Below are 23,777 nucleotides of genomic sequence, written 5' to 3'. Positions count from 1 at the left end.
GGATTTGCCCAGAATCCATAATTTAAATGATTGGTCTGTGGATATTTATTTATAAAAAGGTACAACATGTATAAATATTCACACATGAATGTACAGAATCTTATTTAGCAAAGAGGTACATTGTCCCTTGCATGTTTACTTTAATACTTAAAAGAAATAATAACAACATACTGGACCAAAAGCAGACAAAACTGCATCGACCAAGTGTAATGTGATCACAGTTCACCCAGTTGTATATCACCGTACTCCAGGGCTCTATCTTATGATTTGATAGTTTGATTTGATCTATTTAACAGCCCAAAACCCAGACACATGACAGCACAGAACGCGTAGAATACTTCACACATAAAATGTGTCCAAATCCAGAAAGAAATATAAACACGTTGACAATTACTTCTAACCTCCTCTGTGGTTGTTCCTGCTACATTAAGGGTCTCTAGGAGAACATTGTGCCATGATAACACACACTTAACTTAAATAAAACTGCTAACTTAGAAAAAGACACAATTCTTCTACATCAGAATAGACTTTGTGTACCCTCTACCCTCTTTGTGGTTTCCTGCCGAAGCCCACAGCTTTCCACTTCCCAGAAATTATCTGCTGTGGACAGAAGTAACCTGAAACGTTAGATACATTTAGCTCCCAGTTGTGTGGAACAAGCTGTGAGGTGTATATATACACGATACCTTTAGAAAACCTGTGGAACATTTTATTCTCTGGACTAAAATGTTTGGAAGTACCTACCTACAGTTCTGTCAAAGCCAAATATATGTTTAGTCACACTCAGAGTACAGCCTGAACTAGCTACAGGCTTTATGTGAACAAACATTTTGGTAAAAACGAAAATTACCAACACGAGTAGTCCGTGTATACTGGCCCTTTCTACCTCCTATTTTAACAGCTAGGTATACAGTGTATAACACACCCATGGGTTTCTGAAAAAGTCAACAACATAATCAATTTATGTTCTTCCTCTTCTGCACAAAGCTTCCTTCTCTCTAATGCAGCCACTGCAAAGTTGACTCAACAGTATTTTACGGAAAATATAATTTCTACTCAGTTTGTGTGTAATGTGATGGTTCCACATTTGACTGAGATAAATATTTGCTTATTTTTCTTGATTTAGTGAAAAAGAGAGTGTGATAATGTCTGCTCTGTAGAAGGTGACATGACAGATAGAAGCTGTTTCGCTGCTCCCCTGCAGCAGCCAACACATTGTTCAAGTCACTAGTGAAGCTGAACAGATGCCTGGCAAACGCTGGCTTTTCCATCCCAGCCCTGATTTCTCCACTCAGACACCCAGGAGTCTTTGGCCAGACTGATAATCACCAACGCAAAGAATAACACACACGCAACCAGAATGTACACACTCAAACACACACTGAATCTGACCTTGCAGCCAACACTTTACGGAAATATAGAAATCCCCGCACACAGAGATTTACGTATATCGACATGCTGTCTTCCAGCTGCTTGGATCAAGAATGTGAATCCTGGTCCAAATCCTCAGTTTTGTGACAGGTGATATTCTAATCTTCCATAAATTAAGAATACAGTGAGATCATAATGAAGTCACTGTCATAAACAATTCTCAATTAATCAAGAGTTTGGAACTTGAACCCAGAGTGTCATGATTGTCAGCTCTTGCATTTGGACAGTTGCCGTTTGGCCTCAGCCACTCATGCACAGGTGGCAGCACGGTCACATCCAAATAAAAATCAAAATCAAAATGCTGCAGTCTCATCCCATCACACAAAACAATGCAGAGTTTCAGCAGTGACCCATTAGCAGCATTCTGCCTCCTCATCGGCAACAGGCGTTTAATTGTTAATGAGGGCAGGAACCATATTAGTATGTTAGTTACGCCACAGTGTGCCCCCACATTCCTGCAGTGGGTTAGCTGCTCAGATCCAGTCATGCAGAAGGCCTTTGGCACAGCCAAGTGCCACAATGTCTGGCTGTCTGGGCAGAGCACCGTCCTGCACCGTAGCTCAGGGGAGCAGCATGCTTGCACTGCAGGTGTGTGCTGAAAGTGGTCATTGCTAGGGGGATTATTTGCATTTATTAGGAAAACAGGATCCTGTGTGTCACCAATAAACTTTCCAATAAAAATACGATTTGTTCTTTTTGACATTTAAATGACTTTAAAGTTGTACAATCTGACCTTAGATATGTTTGTGTTGATCATTTACTGCCCACCAAGTACAGGCAGAAATTGTAAAACCTAAATCTAGTTAATAAGCACAAACATAAATCAAGTAATAATGAGAGCTGTTGCTTAGCTTGATACTACTCTCATGAAGATGATAAAACTTGCTACAGCTAAAACTCTCACAAACCCTAAATGGACCTTTGAGTCAAAGCCTTCATTTCCTTCAGTTAAGCATGTGTTTTTCTAAGATTTCTACATCTACGTCATCTGCCCTGGCACTACGTCCCACCCCCAGTCACTTTGCAAATAGGATAACCGCAAATCAACCCTGCCGGTACATCAAAGACATACATGTGACTTGGCCGCACACAACGTGCCTCTGAGCAAATGGCAGCGTTACTACTTGCTTTATCCATTATAAACACAAAGCTCCCTCTCCCTCTGTCTATTATCAGCTGCAGATGACAATAACATCATCTGTGATTTCCATCTAGTGCAACATTCATCACTGGAGTTCAACCTGGATACAGACATGTCCCCTGCATGCTGCTGTGTTTGGCAGTTTCTCCTAATAATCTGAAAAGTCAAGAGCAAGAATGTATCAACAAGATTGCGATCATTACAGCCCCTTCTCACATACCGAGCTTCTACTCACAATCAAACTAGCCAATTTCCTCCCACCACGTGCCTTCTAAGGGTAGCTGTACTTAAGCCATAAGCTGCCTGCTGTGTTGTAATCAAATCATCACATTCACAGAGGAAGCAGGAGTGAGGGTCGGACATTAGAGGAATTTACAGAGAATGCTCACAACATCAAGCTTCAGAGACTCTCCTGAGCCTCTGTCAGCTTTTAACATTGTACTGTGAGACATTGAAAGTTCTCAAAATAAAAAGACGATATGTGTCCAAAATTCCTAAGACTTCTCTTGTAGGTCAGTGCAATAACAAGAAGACATCTTTCATTTTGCTTGTGGTACGAGGAGGCTGAATCTTTTTATCATCAATAATGCTGCATGTACATCGGTGGCCACACATTTCTTGTCCGTCCTCAGTTTTAAACTGGCCGCACAGGATGAGCATCTCAACAGGCTCATTATGGAGAAACATCACAGAAAACAGACCCCATGGTTTGGTTGTATGAGACATCAGTTACTGTTATATGCGCACAAATGTACTTTGTAAATAATTCTTACACATTAAAAGCCATTCAGAAGATTTGGTATCTATGGGAACTTTGGGATCTCCAGTTGGAATTTCAATTAAGTTATCTTGGTTTGGAGATGTTTGGCTGCACTGCAGGAGTTTATAATGACTGACCACATATAGTGTGTTGTAGGATTTAGAAGTGTGTATATGCATTTCTAGAGGATCCACAAGGGGAAATTAAAAGATTCTCAGAAGGTAATAAAAGTTTGAATATATATTTTTCACAAAGGTTTAATGTCCCTATATATACACACTCTTGCAAAAGGAAATGCTACCCGTAAAAAGAATGAGAAGAAGAAATGTGAACAAATACAATTAGCTACTGCTTATGCGCAAGATACCATCTAGTAAAAAATAAACGTGGTTGGTGTTTTCCACCCAAAACTGAACCGTTTCTGGATGTTTGTATAACAATTTCAATCTGATTTTCACTCATTATTCATGATCAAGATAAACATTGACAAATTCACAGTTCAGCAGTAAGAGGCCCTTCTTTCACAATAACGTCTTGAAACAGCCGTGCAGATAAAGCATAAAGGGGCTGAAGATTCGATGTCATCTTGTCTCTGAGGGCGATTCAGGGCCTTTGATCACTCTGCAGTTGGGCAGTTATGGAGTGAGAGCTGGAGCCAGAGGCAGAGATCACTGCAGGTCCAGCCCAATGGCAGCTACAGAAGTCTCCCTTTAATACATGAATGTGGCGTGTCTCGCTTTTTTTAGAAAAGCAAACAGACCACAACAGGAAAATAAAATATTTGCCAGGCTAAATGATGGGCGAGCTGGGGACATACGCAGCATCCTGAGTGCGGAGAACATTTGGTGACTGTGGAGCCTCTTCTTACAGGCCCAATGGCAGCATTGTGCCAGAGGCTGTCAGGAGGAGGGTGTGTGACGCTGGAATGTGCAGGAATGTTATTTATTTTCACAAACACCACCAAGTACCCCCATACTAACACGTGAGGGTACACACACACACACACACACACACACACACACACACACACACACACACACACACACACACACACACACACACACACACACACACACACACACACACACACACACACACACACACACACACACACACACACACACACACACACACACACACACACACACACACACACACACACACACACACACACACACACACACACACACACACACACACTTTAAATACTAATGTGGATACATACACTGAGAGGTCTGATGTGCTCTGATGGGCCTGGCCAATAGGAACGCTTCAGCTCGGCCTCTCCTTACCTGTGGTAAGATCAACATCATAGCTCCCTGCCTTGATGTGCTGCCATGTACTCAGTTCATAAAGATTTCAACACACTCTTAGACACAGGGGAGGCTGAAATAAAGATATGCTCAAAAATATCTTAAGTTTCTGCTTTATTGTAAAAGATTAAAAAACTATATGTGCCACTTTTTCTTTAAACATATGTTAAAGAAATCATAATTCTTCCCACAATAGATTAATGATATTTTTACAGCTGGCTGGGGATCTGTGAGTGAGGCCGTGACTACGCTCATGTCTAGACAGGAGCGTGCACTTTTATGAGAGGATCACATCAGCTCCTAGTTGTTCTCTGCTGATTCAGAAAAAAAAAATTGTCCAGCAGACAGACACAGGGCAGATTGACTTCCCACCACTTCGGAGCGGGGGAAGCTGTGTGTCATCACCCTGGCATTTGGAGCTGGTCTGCAGTCAGCGACAGTGGAAGTAGACTGAGTCTCAGGTTCATGTGAGGAGATCGTGCCAGCTTCCCAACGGAGCTCCATCTGGGTTAAAATGTCAATCTCTTGCTCACATCAAGGTAAAAAGTTCAATGAGTTGTTGTTTGTACACACTAACATGTAGTCCCGACTGTATGATAGCCACACTTCAAGCTACCTAAGCGCAAGTGTCCTGAAGTTGACCCTGAGCTGCAGTCGGGGGAAGCAGAAATATATTTCCCTGAAGGAATAGTTCATTGTATCACTGCCTATGTTGAATGGAGTGTTTGTAAAGTATCAAGTCTCACTCTTTTCATCAGTCGGAAGTCCAAAATAATACTCAGCTAGGGGAGGTTTGGAGACACTCCAAATGTTCCTGTTAACGGTTTTTTTCCACACGAAGCGGGCTATCAAAGACATGCAGTAAAACGTGTAAACTTTTACATCCATAAAAGTTGAGGGTTTCCAATTCATTCTAAATATTGAGCTTTGGAATAAAAATATCTATAAAACTGATACATTTTTGCAACTCCAAATACAAAACTGATGGAAAATGTTCAACAGTCACAACAAATGCACTTGCTCCTCTGGGACAAATCTAGCACACAGCACTGAGTCTGAATCAGCAGTTACACTTTGTTCCCAGCTCTCCTGATTTATCCGTCTTTTGGATTGTTCCCACGCCTAGCGCTCAACATCGTCCCAGCCCAAAGATGGCACATGGGAAATGCTGATCTGGAAGTTTGTATATCGTAATGTAAAGCCAATAACAAGTAGTGCTAATGTGTTGGGATTGAGGAATAGTGGTAGTTTAGGTGCGTTTCAATAACCAAAAGAAAACTGAATCTATTACCTGACTGCACTTTTAAGTTATACACTGTCATCTAGCAGGTTGATGTCAATGTTGATTGAATGAAGCATGAAAGAGAAAGTCGGAACCGCCAAAACAGAGAAATCCTCAAACATTTGCTTACAGAGTAACACAATGTTTTGTGTTATTACAAATAACACAGCACACAGAGTAGCCATAAAAACCAAAGTGTGGATGTAAACAAAAGATTGAAGCAAGTGCACAGACATCTGTAGAGTCAGCCTGCTGTGATCAGACAGCTGGGCCTTCATCTCACTGCAACTAAATCTTATATCAACATTCAACATAACAGCCCTTGACATGAGCGTGATACATGGACACCTGTAGTGGATGTTACATCACATTGTTGCATATTGGAGTAAGGGCTGAAAACATCACGTTTACATAATATTGACTTTTAAAGAACTAAGATTTAGAGCCTTAGCATATACAGTATTTAAGTTTCTCAAAAGAGTCCAACCGACATTATCAGCAGGCCACTATTGATGTATCTCACACTTTAGATCAGCATCAGATGTGGTACATTATCTTTCTTTTATATACTTGTATTTTGTTATTTACAGAATCCAATCCCAGTTGGGTCTACAGGTTCAACTTCAAATAGTTCAAATAGGTCACTCTTAATTTTGGGAATAAACGTATTAAGCAATAGCAAAACATCCCTAACAAAAGCTGAATATTTTTTATTTAACAACTTAGTTAGAAAATATTGTTCTTGCGAATAGCAAATAAATGTTTTTTTCCTGAAATATCAATAATGTTACCTGAACATGGTTATTGTGTACTTCTGCAGTGGGATGCTAGTTAAAGATTGTTCTCAATTGTTAGAGATCAGGTTTTCTTTGACAGACGTAAAACTTTTATAGGCCCTCAAATATTAGTTTAAGTGTAGCCAAATAGTTAAGTGACAACACCTTGAATCCTCATGAGCTACACTGGTTTCTACATGTGTGCTGTGCAGCTGGCATCCTCTCTCTGCATCAGGTTGTTGGGCAGCAGTAACAGCTGATGAAGACTGTAGCAGGTATAGTGGGGCAGACAGATTAAGACATCTCCTCTGGGTTGACAACAGAAGTGCTCATTCAGAGCAAGTTTTCTCAAAGTTACTCATCATCCCCTTCCCCCTACCTTCTTATAAGCCAGTTGAAGATAGTTGTAGGGGATCCTCCTGTGGAAGTCCTGCACTACATCCTCGCTGACTTTGTGCAGAGATTGACTGCCAAGTATCTCCTCGATGCATGTGTTCATACACGCCGCTCTCCGGAGCACCACGTCAGGGAAGCGCAGCTCCGAGAAGGTGGCATCAAAGGGATGCTGGTCCTGGCACCTCAGCCGGCACCGGACCTTGGTTTGGCGGACTTCCCTGTAGCTGCTGAGCGCTCCCTCCATGTAACGGACCACATTTGGGTAGTCGTTGTTGTAAAACGCCTGAACCGCATTGTCATATAAAAGGTCGTAAGGCTCCAGGAAAGCTGTTGAGGGGGACAACGCCACGGTGAGCAGGACTACTGAGAAGATAGCAGCCGGGGAAAAGTTCCCATCCATCCTCTGCTTCTGTTCAGCGGCTGTCAGTCACTTCTGCGATCAGCTCGGACTCGTTTCAGAGTCCATTTAAAAAGCTCCTCTCAGAAAGACTCAGGACGGCTCCGGACCAGGGCGGAAATAATGTTGCTTCAGTCGGGGACACACATCTTGTTATGACCCCTCTCCGGCTCCGCTAACTCCGCCCCTCCAAGACATGAATGGCCGGAGCACAATGCCAGCTTTCCGTAAAGCAGGGACACAAAAGGGTCCTTCAGGGAGAAATGAGAAATAATAGTTTTACTTAACATCATTTCTCCACCCTGTATTTATTAAAAAACGACTTTAAGTGTTATTGTTTCACATGGTGCAGTTAAATCAATGGTCATTGCTTCAGAGAAAACATTGAAAATATAAAGTTTGGGTTCCTTCAGGGTTGATAAAGGACCTACAGAAATGACTGAAACTACAAAAATGTTCTGTTAAACAAACGCCAAAATAAAAATACTGAGATTGAGTGAAGCCCAATAGCCTACAACAACCAATTAAAAGTTAACAATTTTGAACTTGTTTTATTAGAGAAATTAAACTTTGTGTTGCTGTTTTGATTTGTTTTTCACGAGAATGGCTCAAGCTGAAAAAGTCAGCAACTTCTTCATATTTTCTGGATGAATTTGTAACATTAGCCCATGGACTACAGACTGGCCCTGTTAAAAAAAAAAACAATAAATAAGGATAATACAAAGAAATATGAAATGAATAGGCTGAGAAGCTAGTTTTAATGTGTGTTTGATTTCGCACACAATATGTATTGTGAGATATACAAAGGCTAGTTGCTGTCTTGTCATCTGGAAGTCTCTTATGTTCAGGAGGTATAATGTGAGAGTCAAGACATCCAGAAACAATTCCATTAAAAGGAAAACGTCTCCCTCTGCAGGTTAATTCAGTTAAGAGCAGTTTTCTGCTTATCAAACAAACTCTTACCTTTTTATCCAGGAAAACCCGAAATGCATGAAGCTTGAAAACACATTTAACTTTTAACCCAATAATATTTACTTCTGGGGCAATAGGAATGTAGCCAAGCAGGTGAAATCACTTCAGTAAATCAACTAACATACACAATCCAAAGTTAACTCAACTTTAACTAATATTATGAACAATTAATTAAAAGACTATGTTTTCTTATCATTATTAGTTTAGTGAAATGTGATCTGGAAGCACACTATTTTAAGAAATACTATGTTTGTGTCATTGTTTGGATTATAATGTCAAGCAAAAGCTTTTTCAAATGCTATCTAATAACAAAATGTAAACATTTCTAATCTCACGACTACACAACAGTCATCATACAACATAATTTACTGCTAAACATACCTGCATTAAAATACTGTTTACTGGCATCCTAGATACTTCAACTTAGCCAACACCCATCTGTGAGATCTAAATTCCAGTTTGTGTGGTGAAATGTTTTATAAATAGACTGAAAGTGAATGTGTGGTTTACATACTTCACATCTGCTGAGGTGTCAACAAGCTCCTTACTGTGAGGAAGGCCAACACACACAGATATTTGAGTTTCTATTCATGTACATGGTACTACAGTAGGTGCTAGTTCTGCCGTTCTTTAAATTAGTTTGTGCTGCCGATATTAGCTGGTTATTTTAATTAACTGATTTTGTTGGTTTGTTTTATCTGTGTAATCTAGACAAAAATGTGAGGTGTAGAGTAAATATATCTGGATCTGAATTAGCATGCTCGGTTGGCAAATACCATGTTTCACCAGGTACTTTAAAAGTGTAAAACATCCAACATGCAGCCTGCATTTTCTACTATTTTACTTTCACTTGATGTCTGAGAGTTCAGGAAGAGCATGGGTAACACTGTGCCTCCATGAGAGGTTCCTACGTGAGTTTATATCCACAGCTAATTTTGTTAAATGTATGTTTAACTAAAGAAATTGACTTTTGTTTCCATTTGACCAAGGATGGCTTACAGTACCTGTACATCTACATCTTGTGCAATTAATTGAATTAAGGATCAAGTTATTTTGTCAAGCAGATATCATAACAGTAACTCTCAGTTTCTGTTTGTATACAAAACAATTCTTTATTTTGAATTCACCATGGCAGCAGCTGTGATACCAGATGCCTAAATACAGTATTTAGAGGGTAAAACGGCAACAGATACGAGAGGAAGGAAATGGTTTCGCTGTCAGGAAAGCTCTCATTACTGGAGCCAGGCCTCAGGACAGCACAGGATCCACTTAGTAACAACAAACATCAGCATCCGAACATCTTACATGAAGTCAACAAGTACATTCACTCAAATACTGCACCACAAGAGTCAGAATTTGAGTATTTCAGTCATTTAAGGAAGAAAAAATATAGCACATAATTTGCCTAAATCCGTCACTTCTCCCGATAAGAACCAGACTTCAGTGAAGTGAAGCCAACATATATTGGCTGAATCAAAAGCTTTTGTGTCAGTGTTTAAGTCAAATCGTAAACACAACCAATAAAAAGGGATAGAACAAAACAATATAAATATCAGTTTTTCCTTTTTCTTATTTGTGTTGTATAATATTATCATAATATGGTAAGTGTATGCTGTATAACAAAGAGAAATTAGCAAATGCAGTTGATATTGTTACAGTTGCATTACATCAGACACAAAAGTCAGCAGTGATTTCATGAGTTTGACAAAGATTAAGTGAATACTGTATGTATAATAAAGAACATAAGGTTAGCCTGAGTAAAGAAATCATTTTTATTTTTTCTCAAAATGTACATACAACAATCTTCCAAAATGACAAATAACAACATATACAGTATAAATGACAAAAACTAAAAACTAAATATATATTTAACCCTTGGATGCACCAGTGATTGGACCCTACACTCTTCCTTCATCTCCCTCCACAGCCACTCCTATGCTACAGCCTCAGTCACCCAAGGCGTTCCCCAGGGATCAGTACTCGGCCCCCTACTCTTCATCATCTACGTCCTGCTCCTCGGTCAAAACCTCATATTACCACCTCCGCAAATCCGACCCTCTCTTACCTGCCCCGTAGCTGTTAAAAATTTGAATGGCATGATATCAAAAACATGTTTTTTGAGGAATAGCTGGTATATACAATTATACAAAAATGTAATTACAAAGTCACTTCAAGAAAACCACCTCACCGGTTCATTTTTAACCCACTTATGCATCTAAGGGTTAACAAAAATACTCAAACAAGACAATATAAACACCAGTGTGGAACTGAAGTAGAGTGGATTGTACAGCAATGTAAAATTACAGTCATTTGCCACCAGGCATCAAAACAATTATTCTACTTTATTCAAAGTTCGATACATCGTTCTTCATTAGGAGTTGTTAAGAGTAACTTCAAAATGTCGTACTCACACACAAATATTTTCTAGATAAAAAAATTAAGGCAAGGCAAGTTTATTTATATAGCACCTTTCATCACAAGGCAATTCAAAGTGCTTTACAAAAATGAAAGACATTAAGAAAATGGCATTTAAAAACAGTCATTAAAAAGCAAAGATAATAAAATAAACATTAAAAGAAAACACATGGATAAGGCAGTGACTTTCTAAGTGACAGAAAACCTTGAATCTATAAAAGGATATTGAATTTCAGTGCAAACTTGATATTCGGTATTTCTATTCCTGTAGTAGAAACCCAATGTAATGTCACTGCAGCCTGACTATCGCGGCCTCTCCTTCACTAGACGTAGTTGGACTTGGGGCCCATGGGGGGGAGGAGGTGATTGTTGGAGCTCATAGAGCTGGTCGTCTGAGACCGCGAGCATCTTCGACAGCCCAGGAAAGCTCCACCAGCCGCAGTGAGGAGGCCACCAGCCCAGCTGACAAACACAGCATTACCAAACTCAAAGCTGCAGAAGAAAAAAAATGTACACACATTTAGATGTACCAAATGTGTGTGTGTGTGTGTGTGTGTGTGTGTGTGTGTGTGTGTGTGTGTGTGTGTGTGTGTGTGTGTGTGTGTGTGTGTGTGTGTGTGTGTGTGTGTGTGCGTGTGTGTGTGTGTGTGTTGTGTCATACTTAGGCTACTTTCGCATAACATTTCAGACTAAAGACCAGTTCATTGGGGAAGAAGCTTCTAAGAAATTAATGTGGGTCAAAATAATATCCTCAAAAGCTACGTTAGTAAACTTGAGATTGTGTGTGTGTGTGTGTGTGTGTGTGGGTCTGTACCTTTGAAGCGTTTTTGTTTCGTGATAGTTGTCGACAATCTTTTTGACGTACCAGGAAGTCATAATGATTGTCAATACACCTGAACAAAGAAAACACATCATATTGTGAAACAAAGAAGGGTTCATTTATGTTTTTCTTTTTAAAACATTACTTTTAAATATGTTTTTCTTGTATCGAAAAAGTGAGAAAAGTACAATTTGAAAAAGGGTTACCTGTAAACTAGTGTGTTTACTGTATGTTTATGTATTTTTTTTTTTTTAAAGTAAAGGATTAGATATTTTAAAGGACTATTACAAAAGTTATTCACAATTTTATAAAAGTTTTTCTGTTTAAATGTGGGTTGCTGTGTCTTATGTTGTTGCCTGTAACTCTTTATTATTGCTGCCTATTGTGGCCAGAAGAAAACAGAGCTTTTAAATCTCAATGAGGCTTTTTGTTGTTATAAAGGTTAAATAAAATAAGACTTTGATTAGCATATTATATTGAGATATTATCCAGTTGCCACTGCACACACCTGCAATCATGAACATGATTCCTCCGATCATAGCTGTTGTGGATTTGCTCTCAGACTTGCCGTCCATGAAGCGAGTGCACTTCATCCCCACTGTGGAGACCATGAGAGCCACAGTGGAGAGGAAGACGCTGATCAGCATCACCGCCCTGGTAGCCTGGACCTCAACTACAGGAGAAAAACTGGGACTGTTGGAATATAAAAACGTTTCATGTATACTGTCTGTTAGAAATGACCTATATCCCTTCTGTGAGAAATTGCATATCTTTCTGTTACTTCATTCATAATAAATGTGCAGTATTAGTCTGGCTTAAACTGTAGGTTTAACCAACCTACCAACTAAATGAAAACATAATAAAAAATAGGCTGAGATTAACTTAAAACTACAAAATTAAAGATTGGCATAAATGAATTCCTCAACAACAACAAAATGTCTATGAATATAAGACATGCCACAAAGTCAGTAAAGGTCAATCTAAAGAGACTTCTGTCTAATTATAGTAACGTATTATCTCAAGAAGCAGCGTCTGGTTTTCGGAGGAGATGCAGATGTGATAAATACATTTAAAAAAACTCACTTGGCAGCTTCAGGAGGTACTGATGAAATTCACAAGTTGTTCTTTCATTGCCACTGCAAGTCATCCACAAACCCTCAAATATGCGGTGCGTCTTGCCCTGGTACTGCTTCTTCCATTCAACCATCAACGTTGCGCCCACAGTTGCAGCGAGACCGACCAGAGAGAGGAAGAAACCGAGGAGCTGCAGTCCGGAGCTGGCCATCGTACAGCGGAAAGAGTTCAGTTAACAAGTCCGAAAAGTTGTTTGGGAAATATGTACCAGAGAAAAACAAACTACAAGCGAGCAGAAGTCGTTGAAGCCAACAAATGATCTACCTATAAGTGGCTCCTCGCAGACCGTTATTCACGCGCTCTTCTGCAGCCTCTATTTAAAGTGCAAGCCACGTGACGCATGGAACGTCCACTCCACCGAGTAGCATGATACTATTGACTGACTCCATCTGCAGTGGATGATGGGAAGACATTTTCTTAGGAAGTCCTATCAGAAAAAAATAATACATTCCGGTGTATTAAACAAACATATACGGCAGTCTTTCAAATTATTATAATGTGAGTTTACACCTTCTATGTCATGCTTTTTAGTTCATTTGACACAACAAGAGTGAGGACCACATGTCTCACATAGTCAAGGATAACACATTAAAAGGCATATGCAGCAATTCCCAACATTAAAAACAATGTATGGACTTATGGTGGTGGAAGAAGTACTCAGATTCTTAAATTAAGTATATACCACTAAAAAATACTCTTCTACAAGTAAAATTTGAAAATTAGTGTTGGCATTCAAATATACTTAACGTTCCTACATTAAAAGTATTAGTAAAGCAGAATTACATTTTCTCTGATATTATTTAATTTGTGAATTATATGACCCACTACAAGTGTGTGCTGGCATCTACAGAGACTTAACTCTCTGGATTATCTTACATTATGTCTATCTGTTCACAATTCTTAAATAAAATGTAGGGTATTTGTCTAATTTTCCCAGATGTGGCCCATTCTTAGATGTGCCGACAGTGGCTTAAATTCATAACACACTAGGAAAGGGAAACTCTAAAAAGCTTAATAGGTCCCCTTTGAGTAATACTTGCAATGCTGTTGTGTTATCTTGCACATTGTATTGTGACTGAAGAAAAAATACTTTCCAATGGTGTGGGAGAGTGATGGGCTGGCACATAAAGGTGTCATTGGCTTTTTCTATATGGAAGTCCTTACAGTTCGTTTGTTCTTACTAAGTGCAGGATAAGTTTATTGTAAAATGTCAGTATAAACAACAAAAACATCACAGAAAAACAAGAACCAAACTGACTCAAACATCACTGAAAGAGGAGGTCTGTCACCCAAACAAGTGATAGTTAAGACGCCTAATTGACGTTCCTTTCCGCAGCAAATTAGAGCAGCAAGTTTATGTTTCCATGGTTAAAAAGTCTTTATTTTACCCAGACAATTACCAAATGATTTGACCATATTTGGTGAAGTGGATACCAGTTTGTAAACACTGCATTTGTCTGTTAGATTTAATCAGTGTCCACCCTTTCCTGAAAAAAGCCTCCATCAAAACATTGTGCGGCAATTAAAGTCACAGCCCCCATTTGCATTTTCCAGAAGCAAGTCATTATGTATCCCTCCCTTACAGTCACTTGGTTTACTCATCCACTTTCTTTTTTCTTTTTTTAACACCCATTGTTTAATTTCACTTTAAAAAGGTCTGATCAGGTCACACATTAATATGAAGGAATTCCTGCTCTATGTTTGCAGATTACATGGTCAAATTATTATCAAACTCTGCGATCCCTGAATAAATGGAAACAGACTTCTTTTTAGGATCTGTAAGACAGGAAAATATATTGCATGTCTTTCCCTCTTCGACAACATGACGTGATTGTAAATCTGCGATACGTATAATAACTGATTTACATCCTGGGAGGACCTTTTAAGATATTGTACATATAATAAAGATGGTAAAGAGATTTTGGAGTGTATTTTAAGGTCCGATGCTGATCATTCATAATGCATAACAGGTGCTGGTGTGAGTCATCAGAAAAAATGCCTTTTCTTTGTTATTTCATGATTTTATTGTATTTTTTGACAGTTCATCAATCGTGCTTGTGTATTAGTTAGGAAACTCACCTAGGCAGTGGAAGACTACACACAAAAAAGCAAGAAATACCAAATCTTTAATACAATTCACTGCATTTGGAGTGGACAAAGAGGTGATGCACCACTGAAACTGACCGAACCCCTTCCCTTCATATTGTGTGTGCTTCAGTGAGTCTACTGTCAGTGGCTCTACAGAATTATGTGATTTCTTCTCGCACAATTGGATTTCACCACAAACTCCAATTTGTTATCAAATGTCTTATATTACAATATTTACAGATCTGATGCATGCCATCTCTGCAGTCACTTGTTTGTTACAGACTCTTCCTCATTCATGCAATTGTGCTCATAGTTTCAAGGGTAAGGAGATACTGATCCAAAGTCAGTGTTTCACCTATCATTTGCGGGATTTCCGTTTTATTGTACACTTTATCTACGATATTCAGTAATCAAAGAGGGAAGGGGTCACATAGTTGTTGTGGGTGTAGTCTCTATTCTGCTGCATTAAGTATGACACATTGTCACTGTGTGCAACAGCCCAGATTAAACTCAAATTGGTCTGCATAACTATGATCCTGATGCCTGAACAGCGGATGCACAGAATCCCTAAAGACACTTGTGACGCATTTACACTGCAGGCCTCGCTTGGCCTTGCTCGGTTTGGTTAGGCCTTATTAGGCCCAGCTCACTTTAATGCTGGGCTCACATTAGTTTAGGAACTGGGGTAGTTACTATAGTAACGCAGTGTAGGCGGGGCGATCGGCTTTTTTGCGGGCGGAGCGACGCTGCATACAACTGCCGTGACGTCATCTTCAATGCGACACAACTCACAAAACACACAACAACAATGAAGGATGGCCCTGTCTCAGGTCGACTATTTTCATTTCCTCGCTCCTCGGTCTCACCGGAAGTTGATTTGTCTGCGCCATCTTGAGTACCGTCCCATGGCTCTTATTTCTGCCAGAGGACCGAGGATTGAGGAGCGAGGAGCGATAATGGAGGAGCGATAATCGAGGAACCACCAGTCCATCCTCCGATGAAATCCTCAGATACTCGCCCCGCCCCCTTACTCTGTATCGCTCACTGATTGGACGATGCAGTGCATGCACTGATCTCATGCTTCTTGTTCTTGACATGAGAGCAGTACCCCAGCGGAGTGAAGAAAATAAATGAAACTCACGAGAGTCACTCCTCAGTTTAAACTGTGTTTTATTTCAATTCATGTATCATTTAGTTACAAATATGTGATATATCTGAACAACAAAGTGGTAAAAAATCATTTTATTCATTTATTGGAAACATTTTCATGATCGCTTTTTTCGTTTTATATTTTCATTTACTGTCATTTCCATTCAGTCAGTCATTAAGTGCTATTAAAATGTTAATGTGCTACATATCCACACAAACAAACAAAGTATGCAATCCAATGAATGTTAATCTAACTGGGTTTTGATGGATAATATATATATTTTTCTTCACTCAATTATTTTATTTCTATTGTGCACTCTAATCAATATTAATCAAACTATTGTTTCTTTATACATTTTAAGAATGGCGTTTATCTTTTTTGAGAATGAGTTCTTATTTTATTTTATTTATTGGGGTCTACAACAGATGATACAAAAATGTTTGTGTCAGTAAAATGTGTGGCAGGGGTGTTTGTGAAAATAACGGGGACAGAGCTGCTGTCAGACGAACAGCTGTGGGGCGTCATCACATACGGACGTCGCTTCACGTGACGCTCCGGAGGAAAGGACGTCCCATTGCTCTTAAAACTCATTTCCCTGCTTCTCGTGGTTTCCTTGCATCCCTCCATGCTTCCCTGGAGGGAGGGACTAAACACAGGGAAACGACGCAAGTGAGGGAAGCAAGGATTTCATTTAACCGACCTGAGACGGGGCCATTGTGTCCTTGCTTCTTGGTATGTGTTTTTTTCTTCTTAGGTTCACTGTTTTCAAAAATGCTGCAAGCGTCCCATATGCATACACTAGGGATTAAGTCGCGTGAGAATTGTGACGATTCTCTCTGACCAATCAGCAGTCGTCACTAGTTTAGTATATTCCGCCCGGTTGTTGGCCCCACTTGTTGGCCTCGATAGAACCACGATTTAGTCGGGCCAGAAAAAAGGTGAAAAAGTAGCCCCGGGCCAAAACTAGGCCAAGTGGAAGCGCAACCAAAAACGGGCCCCGCACGGCTCGGTGCGCTTAAAGCGAGCTCCGCGCTGCAGTATGAATGCGCCATTGTAGAGTCACAGTCAATCTGCCACTATGAACCCAAGAAAACTGTATTGCAATTTAAGTGTTTACTGTACTGAAACACAACATCCTTATTAATTGGCATTCAACTATTGGAATGGTTGTCATGAAAAGGTAGATAATACTTTAATTGGTCACTGAACTGTAGTAACTTTGCTGTTCCCCTAAAATTCAGTCAAGTGCCTTCATCTTGTAAAAATTTGATTTATTTTAACTTGTTTTAGTTTTAATATCAGCTTAAACTGTATGTTTAAACAAATTCTCAATGTTAGCATGCTAACACGCTAAGCTAAGATGGTTATTATGGTAAACATTGCTCCTGCTTTGCATCAGCATGTTAGCATGGACATTATGAGAATGTTAGCATGCTGACATTAGCATTTAGCTTGCAGGACAGTTTTATATCAGCACAGAGCTGCTACAGTATTAGTCTGTCAGTATTCTGTGATAGTTGCAAACTGATAAAGGATAAACGTTATCCAATGCAAAGGGTATGACGATATACAATTTTTATATTAAAAAAACAAAACAAACACTGTCGGTTAATCTGAAAACCCTGAAAAAACACAAATCCTCAAACCTGCAAAACAAAGAAAGAGGTACAGTAGTAACTCCAATATTTATCCAAATGCAGCAAGCTGATAATGTTTCCTCTAACCGGGTGTGTTTGTGGATAAAAACACGAAAATGTAAAGGTGTCGTTAAAAAGTCACACTGGTTGCTTTTCTAAGGAAACCACAGTCCTTCGAGACCAGTTGTAAACTCATTGTTTTCTATTAAAGCTTTGTGGCCAGTGCCACAAAAGTGACAACAGTTGTTCAGGGTTACAGGATGCATTACTTTTAAAAAAGCAGTAGAAGGATTGTTAAACTGAAGGTTTAGTAAGGTTTGTTTTCCGTACTGAGCTGCGAAAGCTGTTGTTGAGTTGTCTTTCTGAAGTCATCTATTTTTATTATCCTCAATCACATCCTTCAGCATTGACAGGAACAGAAGATCACAAACAAAACACAACTAAAACCGACAAATTCATGGCTGACAATTTGGGAAATGGAGCGTGACTTTTTCCACATTTAAAAAAAAAAAATACTTTCCGCTTTCGGTGATGTGCCCAATCAATCGCACTTGACTTGATTATTCACCGTATGACTCAATGGGTCTAAGCACTTATGACACCTAAAAAAAAAGCAGATATAGCCCTTTTAAAGAGTTCAGTGGTTAGAAAGTAAGGTCAACACAAATCTAGGGTAGAATATTTCATTTCTTAGAAATATCACACCACCACCTGTTACATTTACAGTAAATTAAAGCTATCGTCATAGTTCTCTGTTAAGATTACTTTATGTTGCCAGATTTACCGTTTGACTCCCTACATTTATTTTTGGCAGTTGCTAAGCATGCTTTCCTGCAAGTAATGAGCGATGCTTGCCATCATCACACAAAAGAAGGAAGCCGAAATCTGGGAGAAGTTACAGTGTAATCTCTGTTCTGGGAATAGCAGTGAGGCATTGTTAATTGCACCCGAAAATGTTTTTTTTCTTGCCTTGCCTTGCCTTCAGAGGAAAGGACGAAATCGAAAGTATGTTAAAAGACATTAGCTTTTTTTTAGTATGTACGTCGCTTTGGATAAAAGCGTCTAACAAGCACTGTAATGTAATCTAATTAGCCTTCCTATTATGTCTGTAGAACGTGACCAAAATAAACAAATGTTCTCAAACAGCAGCAGTGAACGGATGGTTACAACTTTATAAGTAAGTCAACAAGTATTTCAAATAATAATTAAGAAAAACCCATGTAACAAAAAACACCAAAACACAATTTCACATGTTGGAAAGTATTGGTGGAGGTCAAGGTGAGGATGCATCCTATGGTGGAAAACATGAGAAAGACGCCATCTCGTGGCTCCTCTTAGCAACACCAATGAGATGGGACACCTGTTACAAGATGACTTCAGTGTTACACTCATAGTTAGTAGTTTTTTGAGACCCGGGCAAAAGCGTAATGTCAAAACACAAAAATACTTTGACTAGGTCTAACACGACTATACTATAACAATACAAGCATTTCAATTGTATTGATAGAGGACCTTGGGGTTTTCATCTTTGTAGTTAAACGTTTGGATCCCAGTCATTTCTTTACACCTATATTCTTCAACACACATAGCATATGCTTTTATGACATATACAATACTTGTACTACAATACTTTTTATTGTTGATGAATGAATCTGTTAACAAGGGATTCAAATAGGAACAATAAGCAAGGCTCTGACTGTAACTGTTACCTTTGAATGTTAAATAGAAAGTTCTTTTAGATACTGTATTTTATAATTTTCACTGTCACATTGTTATAATGTGAGTTAACAAATGTCACAATTGTTTTTTTATAGAGCTGGAGACTGACTGCTAGAGAGCCTTGCCCAAAAAAGAGGTTGCAATTGTCAGACAGGGGTGTAACTCATAACATTAATAATGGCAGCAGTCCAAAAGGTGTTTCAATGCCAGAGAGCTCTTAAAGCATTTACAGTACAAATGTTATTTTCCTGTAAGGAATGTGTGTTTGGTTTGTACAAATACAAATGAGGCAAGTACTGAGAGTATACTGTAAATTAACCATAGGCATAAGCTGAAGATGGGTTTGCCTCTTGCTGTGGACTTTTTTTTCCGATGTGTTTTTTGCATTCTTGTTGGTGGGGATTTTAGTCACTCAGTGCAGGCATTCATAGTGTGTTACCAGAAAACTACTAAAAAAACAAACTCACCAGAAAGTAGGCCATCTTCTTTTCTACATTTATGGCAGGAGTACTTATGTTAGGCAAATCAAAAGCCTGAGTATTCATGATTAATTTTGACACACAGACATTAAGTTCTATGGTTCTATGCAGCATGTAAAATCAAAGATGGAGCCGGTTCTTCTTCTGTTCCACCTGAGGAGCCGCTCAGTGCTGCTCCTAGTGGATGGAAGAGAGACTTCCTGTATTGTCAGTAGTTTTGCCACAAAGGTCATCTAAGTTCGGAAAGCAAGGCCTCTGAGCTCTGAACACACAAGTATTTGTACAGTATGTTTCCCACTGAACACGAGGGTTAGGGGCTGTGGTCCTCATTATTTATTGGTACTCTTACAAATGAATAACATGATATTTTCCAAGTCTTCCAAAAGAGAGTTGTAACTAACCTGTGAGCTACAATAAAGTTTTTAAGCAAGGACCCAGATTGTGTTTTCCCAACTTTTTTCGCATCATGCAGATATTTTGATTTGTAGTAGTAGGAAAAGCCCCGATGTGACTTATAACATTAACATAGGCTATGTTTTAATCAAATGCGAATGAGCCATCCATCACACACAGCCCTGAAACTGAAGCAGCTAAATTTTTGCGAAACATACTTTATTTATTTATTTGCACCTCTGTTTCTTTGTCTAAGTGTCAAAGTGTAGATGACTGAAAGACAAGTAAACGTTTTGAAATGTCCTTCCTGTATCATTTCTTTATCTTTAAAAAAACAAACCAGCCAACCATGAAGTTATATTTTAATTCTTATATTGACCTTTTTGGGTTTTATAATACTTTTAAAACTGTTCCAATGGATCGATATCCTAAAATGATTTCAGTCGTAATGGATCCTTTTGTGCAAGATAAGCACTTGAGGATTAACTTGGCATGCATACAAGGGTGACTCCCTGCATGAAGGGCCTTGGTTCAGCCATAAACCAGTCCGATGTCATTCCTGCATCAGGCACAGCACGGAGCCTGGGGCCCAACCGCCTGCTCCATTTTTACACCTAATCCTGAGAATATTTCCCTTTGTCGATATGGCAGCCTTCAACAGCTGTCACTTTTCTACGGCTATATTTCAACCTTAGTCAAAATGTCACAGACACTCAAGGGCTGCTAGACTGCCATTCATAACTTTAATAAATTCATACAGGAAGTTAAGAACCATTTAAAAAGTGAATAGATGAGATTAGCATATGAGCACAAATATGAGTGCTATACCTCTCTCGTTAGTTTTGATACATCAGGGCTACCTACATTTGAATTCAGATATCAGTTATCTGAATTTACAATTTATTTAGGAAAAGAGGCAGCTCTACTGATGCAATCCTTTCTGTGTAGGATTAACAGACAGACCGACAGACCGACAGACAGACAGACAGACAGACAGACTGACAGACTGACAGACGAGATCACAACAACTCAACTCACCAACAAAAGTTACAAAAATAGGTTTACAATGACTAGGCCTATATATTTATTGAGAGTATGGAGATGTGCAGAATCATTATGCAAGGTTAATGAATGAACAAAACTAGTGGATCAACTTTTTTTTCAAAAGTTTTTGATTAAGTGATCAGTTAAAAAAAGAAATAAAATAAAATGTTGTGTTCACTTAATTGAACTGTTCTTGTTTCCTTGAGTTGTATTTTGATCTGTAACTGGGGTAATGATTCCCTCCCATGAAAATGAGGCAGACCTTAGTGGAGGGTTGGATCAGTTGAGTGTCTGACAAATAGTTATCTGACTCCCTCCACCGGTTTTTCCTGAAGATGCGCCCTAGGCTTCATCAGGCCGAGAGAGAGACAGAGAGAGAGAGACAGAGAGAGAAAATACATGAAAGTCATAGGATTAAAACTACGTTTAAAAAAAAAAAAGTGATATCAAATAGTGAAGCTGAAACACTTGCTTTTTCCCCCTCTTTATATATGAGTTACGTTTTGATAGACACTTGACCAGGATAGACAGAAAACTCCCTCTCTCACCCCCTCTCCCTCCGTCCCTCCCTCTCGCTAATAAGTGGGTGCGTCTTCGTGTCTTAACACGGCACGCTGCTGTTGACAGACAGCTACACTCACCTTGTTACCTGCCAGGTGAGACACGGAAAAGACATTCAGTCCTCAGAATGAATTCCACCCTCGCGCTGAATAAAGCAGCTCGTTCATTAGTCTCGTGCTACCTGAGTGAATGGAAGACAGGTGAGTTCAATTACCTGTGAAAATGCGTTATTCTGTTATGCATCAGTCACCGTGTTGTGTGCACTTTTCGGCGCAAACACCTGTTGCGGCGGTGCAGATTGGCACTCAGTGATGCGTCAAATGATTCATATCAATCGAGTTTGAGCGAAGTATTGTGAATGTTTTTGCTTGCAGTTGTGCGTGTAATTTTGCCTATTTTGTGATGCAGCCTGTCGGAGAGAACACGCTCAAACGTGTAGCCTTACTTATGACGCACAACTTGATATCGTTAAACATAACTTTTGTTTTTCTTCGCAGGGTTTTGCAGTATTTGTGTTATCCGCACAGCTGGAAACTTTGCCTGGGTATTTATGTGCTCAAAAATTTCAGTCATTGTTTCTGGTCGTGTGTGTAAAGCAGGCTACATCAATGCCAACTAAAGCTGACACAATGGAGTTGTGGATGATTTGTTAACTGTTTGATCCACAGCCGTTTTCAGGTTGAGGTGGAAAATCTACTTTGGTAAAGTAAAACTGAAATGGAGGCCAGCCTGAAACACTGCTGAGCTAAACTGTCTGGACAGCATAGCCTAAATGTTGCATCATGACTGTAGAATTGTACAATATCTAGAGTTGTATGGATATTCTAGTTAAACAATTTATAATCTTCATTTTTAACACAGCTGACATCTGACTAGGAGTGGGACAGGTTACTTGTCTGATCTGAAAACCCTTTAATCTATACAGCAGCCACTTTTCTGGTTGTGGAGGTGTAGCTCCAGTAGTTTGGTTGTGACATCTCTCTCTGAGGGCATGGCCGCGGTGTTACCACATGCAAGCAGACATCAGTATGTCAGGTATGTTGGTGAACCAGATCCACTCAGCCTTTTCTCAGATGAAGGGTGTGACTGTACTTTCCTGGAGATTGGCATGGTTTATTAAAAATGCTGACAATAAAAGACTACCTGAGAGAATTATTGTACACTAAATCCACTGAGCACATGATAGATGAGTCACAAGTAAAGAGATGAAAGAAAATGTCCTGGATCAAAGTATTTGTTTTTTGTCGATTAAAAGAAAATGATTGCATGTTGGCTTGTATTAAATGTACATTTGTGTATCTGTTACAACAGAAATAAACATGACAAATAAATGCTTGGAAAGCACTTAATACTGTATACAGAGTTTTCATGTCTCACTAATCTTTTAGCTATATGGTGTAACATTTGTATGCATAACAGCTGGGGTCAACAGGTCTCTTCAAACTGGGATCCCTTTTTTGGTATTGCTGAGATGCAAACCTAACTTGTGTGAATATTGACCAGCATTACCTGCATTAACACTGGTAACCGGTGAGTCAGATGGGTGTGACACAAATCTAGAATTATTTAATTAATGTTGAGGTATTTTTTAAATTTGGAATGTAGATTTGTTCAGGGTAAAATGCATCAGTGCGAGGAGGGAGAGTTCAAATGAAGAGAATATTAAAACATCTTTTTGCTGTTGTGGGCAGTTTGTCTATCGTTTTACCGGTAGTGTCTTGTGGTTAGAGGACATTCTGGAAATTAAAGTATGGATATAAATGACTTAAAGAAACTTCTTGAGGGTGAATTAAAGCATAAACCTGTTTTACTGGTAAAATTACTGTGTTTTGTATTAGTGACCAAAATGACTTAATGAAAAGAGTCAAA

At 39.2% G+C, this 23,777-nt stretch overlaps 2 protein-coding genes and 1 long non-coding RNA gene across 3 annotated transcripts in view; 1 reads left to right on the top strand and 2 right to left on the bottom strand.

Annotated features, from left to right (window-relative positions):
* p3h2 (prolyl 3-hydroxylase 2) overlaps positions 1 to 7,670 on the bottom strand; it is a 58,589-nt gene extending 50,919 nt beyond the window's left edge. Inside the window, exon 1 of the mRNA XM_079686048.1 lies at positions 7,083 to 7,670. Within this exon, the coding sequence (XP_079542174.1) occupies positions 7,083 to 7,499 (417 nt within the window). The 5' untranslated portion in view covers positions 7,500 to 7,670. The remainder of the gene's footprint in view (positions 1 to 7,082) is intronic.
* A 2,556-nt stretch (positions 7,671 to 10,226) lies between these two features.
* LOC307020204 (claudin-1-like) lies at positions 10,227 to 13,185 on the bottom strand. Its single transcript, XM_079651422.1, has 4 exons — positions 12,787 to 13,185; positions 12,212 to 12,376; positions 11,698 to 11,776; positions 10,227 to 11,375 (listed from the first exon to the last, which is right to left on the bottom strand). The coding sequence occupies exons 1-4, from the start codon at positions 12,986 to 12,988 to the stop codon at positions 11,207 to 11,209; spliced, it is 615 nt and encodes a 204-aa protein (XP_079507548.1). The 5' UTR covers positions 12,989 to 13,185; the 3' UTR covers positions 10,227 to 11,206.
* An 8,798-nt stretch (positions 13,186 to 21,983) lies between these two features.
* Positions 21,984 to 23,264, top strand: LOC307017481. The gene is made up of 2 exons (XR_013802191.1): positions 21,984 to 22,108; positions 22,406 to 23,264. It is a non-coding gene; the product is annotated as an uncharacterized lncRNA (long non-coding RNA).
* The last annotated feature ends 513 nt before the right edge of the window (positions 23,265 to 23,777 follow it).

The sequence above is a fragment of the Notothenia rossii genome, assembly GCF_949606895.1.
Source record: "Notothenia rossii genome assembly, chromosome: 1".
Taxonomy (NCBI): Eukaryota; Metazoa; Chordata; class Actinopteri; order Perciformes; family Nototheniidae; genus Notothenia; species Notothenia rossii.
Note: the sequence above shows the minus strand (reverse complement) of the source record. Positions and strands in the feature narration are given on the sequence as shown.

Bases quoted from the DNA above. Each gene is read 5' to 3' on its own strand.
- LOC307020204 (XM_079651422.1), bottom strand. From the start codon at position 12,988: ATGGCCAGCTCCGGACTGCAGCTCCTCGGTTTCTTCCTCTCTCTGGTC. The intron at 11,777-12,211 runs GTGTGTGCAGTG...TTCTTTGTTCAG, and splicing joins AATCATGTTCATGATTGCAG to GTGTATTGACAATCATTATG. The intron at 11,376-11,697 runs GTACAGACCCAC...TTTCTTCTGCAG, and splicing joins GAAACAAAAACGCTTCAAAG to CTTTGAGTTTGGTAATGCTG.